At 36.6% G+C, this 16646-nt stretch overlaps 1 protein-coding gene across 2 annotated transcripts in view; it reads left to right on the top strand.

Moving 5' to 3' along the window:
- The window catches only part of CCNI (cyclin I), a 32279-nt gene that overhangs the window by 10084 nt on the left and 5549 nt on the right, over window positions 1–16646 (top strand). For both annotated transcript variants that reach the window (XM_030877930.2, XM_030877928.2), the window contains 4 exons: window positions 10366–10494; window positions 13692–13766; window positions 13909–14049; window positions 14350–14580. In XM_030877930.2, the coding sequence (XP_030733790.1) occupies window positions 10366–10494; window positions 13692–13766; window positions 13909–14049; window positions 14350–14580 (576 nt within the window). The remainder of the gene's footprint in view (window positions 1–10365; window positions 10495–13691; window positions 13767–13908; window positions 14050–14349; window positions 14581–16646) is intronic.

Below are 16646 nucleotides of genomic sequence, written 5' to 3'. Positions count from 1 at the left end.
CATCTAATTATGTGGTTTTCAAATAACAGGATCTTGAACCACTAGGCTACTAGGTGTATGAGAATCACCCAGGAGGCTTCTTACAGATTCCAGGCCCCTCCCAGACCTACGTTGCTTGTGGTGGCAACTATGGAATTTGTATTTTAAAAAAACTTCAGTTTTATTGATATGTGTTAGGTTTGGGAAACACTGATTTAGTCTAACCACAAAATAAAAGAAAAAGTTCTGACATCTAGGATAAGTGATCCTCTACTTTGGATACTTTGTCCATTCCACCATAGAAAAGCTCTATCAATTATTGGAAAGTTTTTCCTGAATTGAACCTGAAAACTGCTGCTTTCTAGTGGCTACTTACTGGTTCTAGTTCTCTCCGCTGGAGCAGTACAGAAAATATTCATTTTATATTTTAAATGATAGCCCTTTATCTACTTACAGTCAGGTGTTAAGCTCTCAAAGTCATCTCTTCTCCTGGTTGAATATCCTTTGTTCTTTAACCATTTTTCATTTGACAAGATTGTGCCTCTCAGTTTTTCTTTCTCTATGTATACTCTTTAATTTACTGTGTTTCTTAAATTGTGACATTAGAGTTGTGGTCATTAATGAGCAATAAAGTGCAACTATTACCTCACTTTATCTTGGCTTGATAATTTCATTAATATAGCCCTAAATTAAAAAAAAGTTTTATGCTTTAGCAGCAGTGTCATGTTGTTGGCTTATACTGAACTTGTTTTTAAAACCTTGTTGGTTTTGTTTCTCTACTTTTAAGCAGAGTTTCCCTTATCCTAGGTGTACTTTTAAAATTTTTAACTTAGGTGCACTGTTTCATATTTATTCTTACTAAGTTTCAAATTGTTGATGCTGGCCCATATTTCTGGCTTTAAAATTGTGATTGTTATGTAATGTATTGACTTTGTCCTTTTTGTACCATCTGTAGACTTGGTAAACAAATAAATCTATTTTGCCCATAGGTTTTGTTTCTTTTCCTTAAGTAAACAGTTTCTTAAAGTATATGTATACGGATCATAAGTGTACAACTGTATAAATTTTCACAAAATAACACTGTGTAACCACCACATTACTAGCATCTCCTTGTGTCCTCTTATAGTTACTACCATCTGTCCCCTCCCCACAAAGAAACCATTATCCTAATATCACAGATTAGTTTTTCCTTGTTTTGAATTATATTTGTATATGGAATCATAAAGTGTGTACTGGCCGCCTTTGCTCAGCATTTTCTTTGGTGTAAGATGCATCCATGGTACTTCATGTAGCCATAGTTAATTTAATTCTCATTTCCATGTATTATTCCATCATATGAATTCATTTATCCATTCTGCTGTTGATGGTCATTAGAGTCTTTTTTTGTGCTTGTCATTTGTTGAACATATGTATACATTACTGTTGAGTATATTCCTAGGGGTAGAATTCCTAGAACCTAGAATATGTGTATACTCAGGTTTAGCAGATACCACCAGTTGTGTTACTTACCAAAGTTGTTATACCACGTTTACACCACATTTTTTTTTTTTACCCCTTATAGCAGAATATGAAAGTCCCAAGTTCCTCTGCATCTTTGCCAACCCTTGGCATTGTCTTTTTCATTTTAGTTATCACGGTGAGTGTTGTAGTATCACATTGGGTTTTAATTTGCATTTCCTTGATAACTAATGAAATTCAGCAGCTTTTCATATGCTTATTTGGCCATTAGATATCCTTTCTTGGTTAAATGTCTGTTCAGATCTTTCACCTGTGTTCCATTGACTTCCTTTTTAAATTGTTAAGAGTTCTTTCTTTTGCAGGCTCTGTGTATTACACATATCTTCAGCTCTATTTGTGTTGACTTTTGATGAATAGAAGTTCTTAATTTTTAATGACCTAATTATCAAAAAAATTTTTTTGCTTAGTCCTTTGAAAGAAATGTTTGCCTAACTGACAAAGGATTAATCTCCAAAATATATAAGCAGCTCATGCAGCTCAATATCAAAAAAACAAACAACTGAATCCATAAATGGGCAGAGAATACCTAAATAGACATTTCTCCAAAGTAGACATACAGATTGCCAACAAACACATGAAAAGATGCTCAACATCACTAATCATTAGAGAAATGCAAATCAAAACCACAATGAGGTATCATCTCACACCGGTCAGAAAGGCCATCATCAAAAAATCTACAAACAGTAAATGCTGGAGAGGGTGTGGAGAAAAGGGAACCCTCCTGCACTGTTGGTGGGAATGTAAGTTGATGCAGCCACTGTGGAGAACAGTATGGAGCTTCCTTAAAAAAACTAAAAATAGAACTACTGTATGACCCAGCAGTCCCACTACTGGGCATATACCCGGAGAAAACCATAATTCAAAAGATACATGTATCACAGAGTTCACTGCAGCACTATTTACAATAGCCAGGACATGGAAGCAACCTAAGTGTCCATCGACAGATGAATGGATAAAGGTGTGGCACATATATAAAGTGGAATATCCCTCAGCCATAAAAAGGAATGAAATTGAGTTATTTGCAATGAGGTGGATAGACCTAGAGTCTGTCATACAGAGTAAAGTAAGTCAGAAAGAGAAAAACAAATACCGTATGCTAACGTACATATATGGAATCTAAAAAAGCGGTACTGATGAACCTAGTGGCAGGGCAGGAATAAAGATGCAGACTTAGAGAATGGACTTGAGGACCACAGGGGGAAGGGGAAGCTGGGACGAAATGAGAGTAGCATGACTATGTACACTACCAGATGTAGAATAGATAGCTAGTGGGAAGCTGCTGTGTAGCACAGGGAGATCAGCTCGATGCTTTGTGAGGACCTAGAGGGGTGGGATAGGAAGGGTGGGAGGGAGGCTCAAGAGGGAGGAGATATGGGGATATATGTCTACATATAGCTGATTCACTTTGTTGTACAAAATAAATTAACATTGTAAAGCAATTATACTCCAATAAAGATACTAAAAAAAAATTTGCCTAATCCAAGGTAATGAAGATAGGATTTTGTTTTTCCTTTTTGGTATGGTGTGAAGTAGGAGGAGTCAAGAATAATTTTTCTCCATATGGAAAACCAGTATCATTTATTAGAAAGACATTTTTCGCCATTGCCCTGCAATGTACTTCTTTTTTCTTTATTTATTTGGCCGCGTCAGGTCTTAGTTGCAGCACGTGGGATATTCTTTGCCGCTTACGGGATCTTTGTTGCGGCACATGGGACCTTTTAGTTGCAGCATGGGGAATCTAGTTCCCTGACCAGGGATCGAACCCAGGCCCCCTGCATTGGGAGCGTGGAGTCTTAGCCACTGAACCACCAGGGAAGTCCCCCTGTGATACATACTTTTGTTTTTAATCAAGTGACTGCTGTATATGAGTAGATACATTTGTGGGTTAGTTTCTTGCCCCTTTTTTCATCATTGGTCTGTTTGCCTCTATTTAATACCACACTGCCTCAGTTATTGTAGCATTATAATAAGCCTTTGGTGGCATAAACTTTGTTCTTTTTTTTAAGATTGTCTTGGCTATTTTAAGCCCTTTGTTCTTCCATATGTATTTTTAAATATAGTTGTCAGTTTTTGAAAAATAAAAAAATTTGGGGGTTTTGGTCTGTAGATTGATTTGGGGAAGAATTAACATGTTTATAATATGAGTCTTCTATTCCCTTGACATAGAGTATTTCTCCATTTTTCTTTAAAGATGGTCTTCAGTTTCTTTTAACGTTTGGTGATTTAGGTTTATTCCTGGGTATTTGAGTCTTGTTGAGGCTATTACAAATGGTATTGTTTTCAATTTTTTATTTTTTTACATGCTTGCTTCTATATGCTGGTATATAGAAATAAAATAGATTTTTATATAGACCATACTAAATTAACTTACTAATAGTTTGCCGAGTCTTTAGGATTTTCTGTGTATTATACTCAGTCATGTCAGATGTGAATAATCATGGTTTTATTTAGTTCTTTCCAGTCCTTATACTTTCTATATTTCTGTTTTACAGAATTAGCTAGGGTTTCCAGAACACTGCTGAAGTCTGAATTTGAGGAGAAAGTTTTCAGTATTTCACCATTAACTATAATATTTGCTGTATATTTCTTAATCTTTATTAGATTAAGAAGTTCCTTTCTCTGCCTTAGTTTGCTAAGAGATTTTTTTCATTAATAGGTGTTGAATTTTTATACATCATTGGATTTTGTTAATATTTTGGTTAGGCATTTTGCATCTGTGGTCATGGGTCAGATTGGTTTGTAATGCCTTTGTCAAGTTTTCATGGTAAAGTTATGCTGGCTTTGTAAAATGAGTTGGGAAGTATTCCTGCTTTTTTTTTTTTCAGTGCTCTCAGTTTGTTTAGATTAATATTATTTCTTAAATGTCGGAAGGTTTTACTGCAGAGCCACTGGGGCCTACAAATTCATTTGTGGGAAAGTATTTAATAATCAGTCCCATTTCTTTGGTAAATATGAGGCTAATCAGGTCTTCATTTAAATCTTATCTCAGTTTTGGTGAGTTGCGTTTTTCAAGGAATTTATTCATTTCATCTAAATTTTCAAATTATTTGTGTAAAGTTACTCATATCCTCTTTTTAACATCTAAAGGGTCCATAGTGATGTTCCCTTTTTCATTTCTTAGTTGATTTGTGCTTTGTCTTTCTTAATCACCCTTTCTAGAGGTCTGTCAGTCTTTCAGTTCTGTTGATTTTCCCAATTATACATTTGTCTTTTTTTTTTAGTTTTGCTCTTTTTTTCGTTATTTCTGTCTACTTTCTTTATATAATTTGCTGTTCTTTATCTTGAGATAGATGCTTAAATAATTGGTTTTCCAGTTTTCTTCTTTTTTAATATACTCATTTAGAGCTATAAATTTTCTTCAAAGCATAGCTGTCCACCCTTGCCTAGTTTGTTGTTAGGTCCCGTATTGGGTTCTTAATTTTTTTTTTTTTTTGCCGTACGCGGGCCTCTCACTGTTGTGGCCTCTCCCGCTGCGGAGCACAGGCTCCGGACGCGCAGGCTCAGCGGCCATGGCTCACAGGCCCAGCCGCTCCGCGGCATGTGGGATCTTCCCGGACCAGGGCACGAACCCACGTCTCCTGCATCAGCAGGTGGACTCTCAACCACTGCGCCACCAGGGAAGCCCATGCCTCGTTATTTTTGATTGGTTGCTGACCATTATGAAAAATTGTAGAGGCTCTAGATGCTATCTTTCTGCAGGATGGTTCAGTCTTCCCTCTGGTGGGCAAACTGAAGAGGAGGTTAATCACTTTAATCCACTGAGCTGTGCTGATTGGAGGCTGGGTTGCTGTTGGGTATGGCTTCATCACCTCTGGTTGTCCCCAACTCCTAGAGTGTAGCCAAGGATTCCAGCTGAGAGCTTGGAGTGTTTACTAGTGCCCCTTATTCCTGAAGGGTGCTAAACTCCTCCTGAACTCATTCTTGCTTTTCAAAGGCTTTCTGCTTAGCCTCTGAGAACCTTGTCCTTCCCAACTTCAGAATTTCATTCAGAAAATGAGTTAAGAGGAAAGTCAGCTGAGTGTCACATTCAGATCTCTGACCCTCCCTCTTCCCACTAGGTTCTTGGCTCTTCAGGTCTCCAAATTTTGTCTCTTGCCTTGTAAGACCCCCAAAGCTCTGTTGGTTTCTTTGCTCATACTTTACACCTCTTGCCGTACTCACAGGATGGGCAGATGCCTGAAAGGGGAAGCTGTGCAGAGTGTTGACTCCTCTCTTATTGTTACCTCCTCTCCAGAATCTTGGCTCCTCAAGGCCCGGTTATCCTAGCAGTTCTCATGCCTTTCTGTTGCTGTTTGTTGTTAATAGCTTTTCTAGTTCTCAGCTAGAGTGTAGGTTTGCTGCTACCTACTCAGTCATAGGCAAGAGCAGTAAGGTAATTTTTTAAGAAGTGTTGAACTTAATAGTTGTGACAAGAGATGCTGTGGGAGCACAGGAAGGTACGTGGCCTGACTTATCGGGGAAAGTATCTGGTGGGGACTGACCATTGAAATATCTCTTAAAGGATAAATAATAAAGACAGGGAAAAGAGAGGGAGTGTGTTCCAACCAGATGGAGCAGTATGAGCAAAGGAGCAGTGATGTAAGTAGCATTACAGGAACAAGGAAGAACATAAATACAAGTACTGCTGTTATGAGTTTTAAGGCAGAAAGTGATGAAAGGTGAGTGAGGCTGGAGAGGTAGGTCAAAGAGGGATTTGTATGCCATGCCTGGGGAGTCATACTTAATCTGTTCGGTAATGGTGAACCTTTTAGAGTTTAAAGCTGGGGAGGATTTGTGTTTTAATGATCAGAATAGCAGCAGTGGAATATAAAGCCCTGTGTTTTACCAGGTTGAGTCAAACCATTATAAATTCTCTGTGGGATTAGTTGTTCAACCAATTTACTGAACTCTCTTAACGCTATTTGAGAAATCCAAATAAGAGAAGACAGATCCCTTGATCAGGGAATACTATCTAGGGTAGGCAGACCTCCTTCCTTCCTCCCTCCCTCCCTCCCTCCCTCCCTGATGGGATTACTTATGCACAGAACTTAATTGTTTAAAGCTATTCTGATAATATTACTGTTCAGTGCAGGTTTTAATTGATTTGAAAAAGTGATCTTAGGATCAGTATCACTTCACTTAAGAGTGAGTCTTCTCAAACCATTATCTTCTGTGGGGTTTTTTTGGTTATTGTTAGTTTTGGCTAGTGTTGATAATACTAGCCATGCAACAATGCTTTCTTGGTTCTATTCTCAAATTTTTAATATAAGTTAAAGTCCAAAGATTGTCATGATCTCTTTCATAACTAATTGCATTGTAACTGGTTTAAGAGAATTATTTATATCTAATATTTTGTAAACTTGTTTTTTCTGGCATCACAGAGTACCAGGTATTTTTAGAGGAGGGAAAGGACAAAACTAATATTTAAGTGCCTTTTGCATTCTGTGTATTTTACATAAGTTATATCATTTAGTTATAAATATGGTATGGAAATCTCTATTTAACTGTGTTCCCTTGTGTTACACCCATACTTACAGAACATTATGTTCATCTTCTGTGGGACTGCTTACAGTTATATGTTTGTGTTATATATTTTTTTAATGTCAAACACCAGATAATCACATTACATAATATAATCTGTTATTTAGGGATTTTTTTTTCCCCTATATCTCTGACCTGAAGGTAGAATTAATGGTGTTTTTGTTCCTCATTGCTACTCTAGATCATTGTTCTTTCACCTCCCTAAAAGCGTCCCCAGTTTCATCAGATTGTATCACCATCTGCCTTTCCCTGTATGAATTTATTTCCTTGTAATTGAATTGTTCGGATGGCTTACTTAACATTACTTTTTTTTTTTTTGGCACTTTTAGATAAAAGCTCAACTTGGTAGAAATTTAATTTCTCTTGAATACTTAACTCTCTCCATCTAATAGTTTTGTGATTGCTTCACTTGGTTCCCAGGGACCTTTAGGGGCCCCTAGTCCAGCTCTTAAAGTAGCACCTCAAGGCTCTATGGAAGATGGAATATTGTAAAACCAATGACCATACTAAGAGCTGTCTGACCCAGGGATTAGCTGTAGGGCTGTGTCTGCTTCCTCCCACCTCTGGAGAAGCCATAGAATCCAGATAGTTTTTTTTTTTTTTTTAGCGGTACGCGGGTCTCTCACTTTCGTGGCCTCTCCCATTGCGGAGCACAGGCTCCGGACGCGCAGGCTCAGCGGCCATGGCTCACAGGCCCAGGTGCTCCGCAGCATGTGGGATCTTCCCAGACCGGGGCACGAACCCGTGTCCCCTGCATCGGCAGGTGGACTCTCAACAACTGCGCCACCAGGGAAGCCCCCAGATAGTATTTTGCTGCCTTTTTCAGACTCCTTTTGTAAGAGTGAGAATCCAACTCGTGGCTTTAATAGCGTAACTCCAGTTTCCTCTTGTCAAGTTGGATAATAGTCTCTGCAGGACATACAGTTCCCTGCTACTCTATATACCCCAAACCTGTCAAGCCCACAATTTCAGTCCCATGAACAAAAGAAACTTACTGTTTCTTTTTGATTCATTGAATTGTATTCACTAGTTGTCAGAATATCTGTTTCTAGCAGTCTTTTCCATCCATCTTGATTTTTATATGCAAATCTGAGGAGCTTAACAATAGGTTATTGCCTCCAGGTTGACATTGGTCCTATCCTTCAGAGTAAAGTTCACAGGTTTAAAATACTTGGTTCTTTTCCTTGCCTCATAAATGATCGCCCCATCCCCTCACCTTAAGATACAAGTTAGTTACTGTCTCCTTCAAGAGCCTTTTACTCTACCCCCACACTGGGCCAGGTGCCCTTCCAGTGTGGTCTGCTAGCACCCTGTGTATGTCTCTATTCTAATGCTTACCATATTTTATTAACATTTTCTGGTTGTTCTTCTCACCGTGAGACTTTAAATTTTAAAGTTTAAAGCGGGAGTTCATTCTTTTTTTATCCCCCCCTTGGCTGCATTGGGTCTTCGTTGCTGCGCGCGGGCTTTCTTTAGTTGTGGTGCGCGGGCTTCTCATTGCGGTGGCTTCTCTTATTGCGGAGCATGGGCTTTACGCACGCGGGCTTCAGTAGTTGCAGCACACCTGCTAAGTAGTCGCGGCACGTAGGCTCTAGAGCACAGGCTCAGTAGTTGTGGCGCACAGGCTTAGTTGCTCCGCGGCATGTGGGATCTTCCTGGACCAGAGATTGAACCCATGTCCCCTGCATTGGCAGGCAGATTCTTAACCACCGTGCCACCAGGGAAGTCCCAGAGTTCATTCTTCATTGTATTCCCATGACCTATCATATGACTGACACTTAATGTTCATTAATATGAACTCAGTTAAATGTCTTGATTGTCAGATGTTTTCAAATTATTGTTCATAGTCTTAACACCAGCTTGGTGGTGAGATGTAAATATAAGAGGTTGTAAACCATCTTTATCTCATTTTCTTCTCAGTATTTCTTGTGCAGTATTCTAGATTCAATCTTTATTTGATAAAAGGAATTGACCAGAAGGTGAATGTATGGCAGTTAACCTTCTAAAATACCAGTTATAACTAAGTTTAGAGCTAAATATAAAAATTACATGTGTGATTAGTTGGTTTGGCCAACACAGAAACACTTTATTTTGTTGTGTCAAAGCTGAAAACTGACAGAAAGAGGAGTTGGAATAAAATAAGAGAAACTAGCCAGTGCAATAGTAGAGATTATAATGATCATCAAAGCGCTTATTCCTTACAAACTAAAGAAAGCCAAGAGGAAGGAGAGAAGAAATTCCAACTGAAATACCTATTTGAGGAGATACATTGTCAAGATGTACAGCCCTTCGTGCTTTAGTAGCTCTTGAGGCATCTTTCTGTGATATAGGAATTAATTTCATTAAGTTGAATGATCAGGAAAAAGGTTTAAGCTGTGGTCTCTGTACTTTCTGAGGAATGAGATAAGTATTATATTTATTTTTAAAGAGATTTCTATCCAAAATGGTTATGATGATAAATCCTGCAGTGCTTAGATTAAACCTTTACTTGTCTGGAACTCTCACTTATTGAAAATAGTCTTTCCCACTAATCACAGAATTATTTCTGTACTTTGTTGTGTTTACCTGGCAGAAGTAGTACTTACATAGATCTGTTTTATTAGTAGTAGATCAAGTATTACTAGGTTTGTTTTGTTTTTTATGGTGCTTACAAAACTGAAGAGTAAATCATTAAATACTGCTTTAAAGTGTGTACCTTTTAAAAATTAAGCCTATATCCAGCAGTTTAAAATAATATGTTGGAAGATTAAAATGCCAGTAATGTTTAGTGTTTGTGCAGTGATCTTTGTAATGATAAGTTGGTTCAGGTTAATTTCCCCTTCAATATTCTTTCATCATCTTTAAATGTGTAATTTGTCTCTTGTTCCTGATATTTTTCATTTATTCCTCTTGACTTTAGTTTTGTTTTTAATGGACTGTCATTCTGTTATCATAGTCCATTTGTGTTTCCTAAAATAGTTTAATGGCTATTTGCTGCCTTTGAAAGAAATTCAGTATATTTTCTTATTCTCAAGAATTAAGACAACTTACTTCCAAAATTACTATCAGTTGATATTAGTGTTACCTAAAATTTAAAACCTCAACTTAATTAAAGTATAGATATATAGTGAGATGACATCGTGAAAATTTTATTTAATAAATAAGAGAATATTGGATATTGATATTAAATGCTATAAGTAGTACATAAGGTTTTATCTTCATTTATCTCAAGTTTGATAGATTTTGATAAATACATATTCCATAGCATTTGCTAACCTTTTATAAACAAGAATTACAAACATATCCTTGATGATAACTTGAAACTTCACTTGTTCACTTTATTTTTATTTTTTAATTGTTCCCTTATAGAATGTTTCTCCATCCCAGAGAGATGAAGTGATCCAGTGGCTGGCCAAACTCAAGTACCAATTCAACCTTTACCCAGAAACATTTGCTCTGGCTAGCAGTCTTTTGGACAGGTTCTTAGCTACTGTAAAGGTAAATATTTTAGAATACACTTACATACAGCTTCTTTTTTGAGGGTTTATATGCTACACCAGGGACTATTAGTAAAATATTCTCCAAAGTGGGAAGGAGTGGAAAACCTTCCTAAAGATTATATATATACTTATAAGCTATTGCTTTGAGTTTTCGGAAATGTTTCTAATTATATTCTGTAGTTTTCTTTTGGCTACAAGTATTCATAATTTATACTTAACCTATGAAAGTTTTGATCTCTTGATTTTAATACAAACCATATAGCATTGGCAAAATGTTCAGTCATCTTTTTAACACACTGAGTACTAGTTGTGAACAGTGAATCAGACTAGAAAAGTGTAAGCCTATTGCATATTTTTCTCTGTCACTACTTATTTATTGAATCCCTTTTGTGTAGTTTTCTGAACAATATATAAATACTTTCTAGAGGAGTATAACAAGATGAACTGAACTGTCATAAAATAACTTCATTGTATTTTTGTTAAATGGCAGCATTACAGGTAAGTTTTATGTTGTCCCTATTGCTATAATATATTGTTGGTTATATTATGTGAAATCAGTCATAGTAGGCCCATAACAGATTTAAAGCAGAAAGTCAGCATTTATTCAATAGCAAGGCATGAAAAGCAATTCAGTTGTTATTTGTATGCCTAGGAATATGTAGCTGCAGGAATGATGTATTCAGTGCTGAGGGTGCCGTATTCTTTGTTATTAGGTATAAAAAAATAGAAGCCAAAGAATTATGGAGTGGAAGAATTTGGATGGCCACTCAAGTTACCTTTCTATGTTTCAAACTTCTACTTTTGAGAGTAAAGCAACTTAAATTATAATGACACTAATTGCCTGAAGTCTGGGTTATCTGAGATGCCTACATTTATCTCAGCATCAAGTCCCCCTCCCTTCTCCCTAGTCCCCTACTGTAGCTAATCTCCCTTTCACAGAGAAAGATGCGTTTGAGGTTAGTGTCGTTTCTTGGGTTGTATATTTCTCAAAAATTTTAATGGACTTGTTGTAGCTTCTATCATAGAGAAGATTTTTACTGGCCTTATTATTAAACATTTTAAACAGATTTAGGGGAAGTTTCTGGAACAATTAGAGAATTTTGCCAAATAAAATATCATTTCTTTCATATTGCTTATTTAATGGGTCCTATCATGCTACTAGCATCAGATACTTAGATATGGTTAATCTATATTGAAACAATTCATCTAAAATGTATTCATAGTTTAAAGGTGCTTAAAGCAGACCATTAAAGGGCTACAACAGTGTATGGAACCTCAATCCCAGCTGTGCAGAAGAAGGTACTATGAAATTCTTTAAAAATAATAGACCTCGAGCCCTATCCCAGACATACTGAATCTGAATCTCTAGTAGGTGAGATCTGGACATCTGTATTGAAATAAACAAAAACTACATAGATGATTCTGGTATACATCCAGGATTGAGAACTACTGTTTGTTTAAAAAACACACCCCCACATATTTGCTGTTGGGATTCATTTCAGTACTAAATTTATTATTGGTGCCCTTGATTTGGGGGTTGCATTTCCTACCCAAAGTTGTTAACTGTTGGACTCTTTTCTTTGTAATGAACTCTGATTACCTCAGGGATATGGTTTTGATATGTTGTGTACATGGAGAAATAAGGGAACCTGGAAAACTGTCTTAGCAACAAGATCTGACTTCACTTTCTATATCACTTGTGTGGTGTCCATTAACCTCTGAGACTGTTTTTTCATCTGTAAAAGAAGATATATTTATGGCAGTGCTTTCTAAACAGTAATATTCTGATTAATATTAATGATTATTTAAAAACATTGATAGTATTGAACTAGCTTTATTTCTCATACGGGCAGAGAATTGGAAGATTCCTAGACAGTCTGCCACTTATACTGAGGCACAATGGTCATTAGTTGGCATGTTTATTAAGTAATTAATCAAGGCCATACTCTGGTCATCAGAAGCCTTCCCCAAGGCTTCATGGGAATGTAATATTTAGGTATAAAATAAATGTTGAAACAGGTTTTCTTTGTGTTATATAACTTATCTCTGTGTCATTCAATATAATTGGACTAAATTATCATGGTTATTTATTTGGCTGCACCGAGCAACTGCGGGATCTTAGTACCCTGACCAGGGATTGAACCCAGGCCATGACAGTGAAAGCACCAAATCCTAACCATTGGACCACCAGGGAAATCCCTGTCCTGATTATTTAAAATTGGATTCTGATGCTGGGTTGGCAAACCCTATTCTACCAATGATGTAGAAAGTGTGCCTGCTCATTATAGGTAAGGAAAATAGGCAAATTCAAGCCCTCCTATGGGTGTCAAACCCAAGAAAGGTTTTTTCCCCACTAATGGTTCTGTATATATTTAGGAGCCTTTCATTCTTATCGTGGATCTTGAATATATAATTTTTTGGGTGAACATTTAATTAGAAAATTTCATCTGCTAGCATCCTATAATTTTTTAAAGCATGTGAAATATATTAATAGCCTTTATTTTATTTTCCCTTCTTTCTCTTTAATTCCCCTAACACCTAGTATGTTAATCTAACTGATATAACAGGCAAAGAGAATAAAACTAGCTTAAAAAATATACAAATATATTTTTAATTTGGGGAATTTTATTAAATAAAAAAATGTCTTGTAAAATCAAGCTCATCTCTGCTGGATAGAAATTAACTTTGGCTAACTAGCATTGGTTGAACTTCCAACAATGGAATGGTCTTAGTATTTCCATAGAGTATAAGGCTGAGGTTATGAAGTTAAAAAGTTAGCTCTGATCTAGAAAGCAGTGGGTAGGGGGGCTTCCCTGGTGGCGCAGTGCTTGAGAATCTGCCTGCCAATGCAGGGGACACGGATTCGAGCCCTGGTCTGGGAAGACCCCACATGCCGCGGAGCAGCTGGGTCCGTGAGCTACAGTTACTGAGCCTGCGCGTCTGGAGCCGGTGCTCCGCAACAAGAGAGGCCGCGATAGTGAGAGGCCTGCGCGCTGCGATGAAGAGTGCCCCCCGCTCGCCACAACTAGAGAAAGCCCTCGCACAGAAACGAAGACCCAACACAGCCATAAATAAATTAATTTAAAAAAATGCGTAGGAATCAGATTAATTGAATTCCATAGAATTGTGTGCATACTTTTAACTCAACTTTTTGAAGAATCACTGAAGTTGCTTTTTCTCTCTTCCCCATTTTAGGCCCACCCAAAATACCTGAGTTGTATTGCAATCAGCTGTTTTTTCCTAGCTGCCAAGACTGTTGAGGAAGATGAGGTAAATATTTTCCTTTAAAGATTAGTCATGTCTCTTTTTTGAAATTATCCTTTTATTTTCTGTTTACCAAAACAAAAACTGAAAAATGAGTTTATTTTTTTCTGTCCTGTCCTCCTGCCCCATCCCCCTTTGCTTTGGATAGAGAATACCAGTACTGAAGGTGTTGGCAAGAGATAGTTTCTGTGGATGTTCTTCATCTGAAATTCTGAGGATGGAGAGAATTATTCTGGATAAGTTGAATTGGGATCTTCACACAGCCACACCATTGGATTTTCTTCACATTGTAAATATACCTGAAATCTTTTAGTTTCTTATTTGAATGTGTAGTCCTATTTCAGTAACTTGAAAAGTAGATTGCCCACTCATTTTTTTTTGTTGTTGTTCTGATTTTTAGGAAAAGGAAAATTATTGCAATTAGCCAAGGAAAAATGAGAAATTGGGGTGTATGTCAAATCATTGAAGCTAAAATTGCAAACTTAGAAATTGAGTAATACCTGAGGTTACATCAGTTTCTGTATATAGCTTATCTAGACATTTGAGTAAAACTAGAATGATGTTCTTGTGATTTTTTTTTTTTTTTTAGTTCCATGCCATTGCAGTGTCAACTAGGCCTCAGTTACTTTTTAGTTTGCCCAAACTGAGCCCATCTCAACATTTGGCAGTCCTTACCAAGCAATTACTTCACTGTATGGCCTGCAGCCAACTTCTGCAATTCAAAGGATCCATGCTTGCCCTGGCCATGGTTAGTTTGGAAATGGAGAAACTCATTCCTGATTGGCTTCCTCTTACAATTGAACTGCTTCAGAAAGCACAGGTAGGTGTCAGTCTAATTAAATAGTGTTCATTTTAAATTTTTTCTCCTATTGGGATACATAGGGTTAGCAGATAGTTATAAAACTAAGAGACATTTTAATCTTGTAATGGCAACTCATTTTTAAGAGTAGAGTATAGTTTTACACACTTTAAATTTATGTGTTAGATGTCTTTTTTTCCTTTTTTAAAGCTCAGATAGTATTTTCTTGATTCTTTTCATCCCTTCTAGATTACTTTAAAAGTAAGATTCTTGATAATATATTCTCCATTAGTTTTGTATGAAGAACATTCCTAGCTATATTTGTAGGTTTCATTATAGTACTTCTGACTTACTCATTTTATAAAAGTCAAGAACATAAATTGCAAGAAGTTACTTTTTTAGACAAGCAGATAATTTATCGTTGGCTAGAGAGGGAAGTATTTGGCAAATAGAAACTATATTCCTGAAGTTCCAGGACTTTCTGAAGTCCTGGTAGTTCTCACTCTTGCTTAAGATTGGTTAATAACTTGTATCTGCAAATTGATACAAAATGTTAGCAGTCAGTTAAATTTTTTTCAACTGTCTATATAAAAAGTAAAAGTTTAGTGGAGAAAATTCTCATTCAAATGAAAAATTAGTAATGGTGCTGTATGTTAGCAGCAACTTGGAGAGAATCCTTATTGCTTCTATTCATGTCACCAAATAGAACCTACAAGCTTAGATCTGCTGCAAACCATACTCCTCGGCCAACTGAGTCCATAAAAGACTTATGAACCTACTTTCCTTTTAAATATATATGTCCCTATTTATTCTCATTTGGCAGTAGTTATTCTGATTTGTTTCATTGAGTGTTATTTAGAGCAGAGTCTGTTAAATTCTGAGCTTAAAAACATTTTGTAATATAAAAAGAACTAACTTGAGCAAAGGGCTGCAGATACTGAGCTAATAAAACTTATAATTCTATAAAAGAAAAGAGAATACTTGAATTTGGTGTTTTGTAAGATAGTTATAATTGACGATTTTATAGATATGAGCTATAAAAGTTAGCAGACCCAGACATGTAAGGTATACCAGTGCAACCTCTCAGCTGAGAATATCATGCCCTAGTTTGTGAGCAGAGAAGGGCTGAGAGTCTTTTCATAAAAAGAATGACGATGATGGTCAGATCAATATATCAACTAGAGCTCCGTTCCTCTTACATGTGTCTTGTTCCACTGTTCTTAGCGTGGTTCAGCTTGTTCTGTATCCCTGGGAAACGATGGTAGTGTAACAAAGGCTGTTTCTCCTTTATGTTCTTTTAATTGCATGTGTTAGATTAAAATAATTGAGAAGTGCTTCTTTGCATTGAAATAAATGCTATAATGAAAATAAACCCAAGGAGATAGTTACTGTTTAGTGAGAATTTTTAGAAACTAACATAAACTACCACATAAGTGAATAGTGTAGAACAGAACATTTACTTTGCCTACCTAGAGTGTTGGAAAATGAAGTTGAATATTAATCTTTTACATTAGACTGCAGAAGGAGGGGAAGGGACATAAAGAGAACATCCTACCTCCTACATTTTTCATCTTTTTATTGGAACAAAGGACATATTTCTAAACGCCTCCATGACTTGGTCTCTGTGCCTGTTTCCAATCTAGTACAGAGAAAATTTGCTATATGAAGAGTTACTGTCACAGCGAAAGGACAGGCTTCGAAGCATAAATAGTAAGAATGTAAATAGCATGTACATTCTGTAGCTTTGAGGGCTTGTTCTCTACTGAAGAACACTAGAGAATCTGCTTATTCTCTTTTATAAGTCTTCTGGTGCTAGAAGAAAGTGTTTACTGAAACTGTTTTCCCCAAGTATTATTATTATAAGCTTGGAATTTGAAGGAACCTTCTTAGAAATCATATCATTCAACTCCTTTATTTTATAGCTGCAGTCCAGGGAACCTGGGACTTTCTCAGAGACACACAGAACGTAGTAGCAAAGAAAACTAAAAAAAAAAAAACAGTGCTTTTTCTGTACCACAGAAACCTTGAAGATTCTAGTCCAGTGGTTTTAAGAGTTTCCTTTAGAACTGGAACCCTTTCCTCACCCC

Source organism: Globicephala melas, chromosome 5 (assembly GCF_963455315.2).
Source record: "Globicephala melas chromosome 5, mGloMel1.2, whole genome shotgun sequence".
NCBI lineage: Eukaryota > Metazoa > Chordata > Mammalia > Artiodactyla > Delphinidae > Globicephala > Globicephala melas.
The sequence above is the reverse complement of the archived record's forward strand: the minus strand, read 5'-3'. Positions and strand labels throughout refer to the sequence as shown.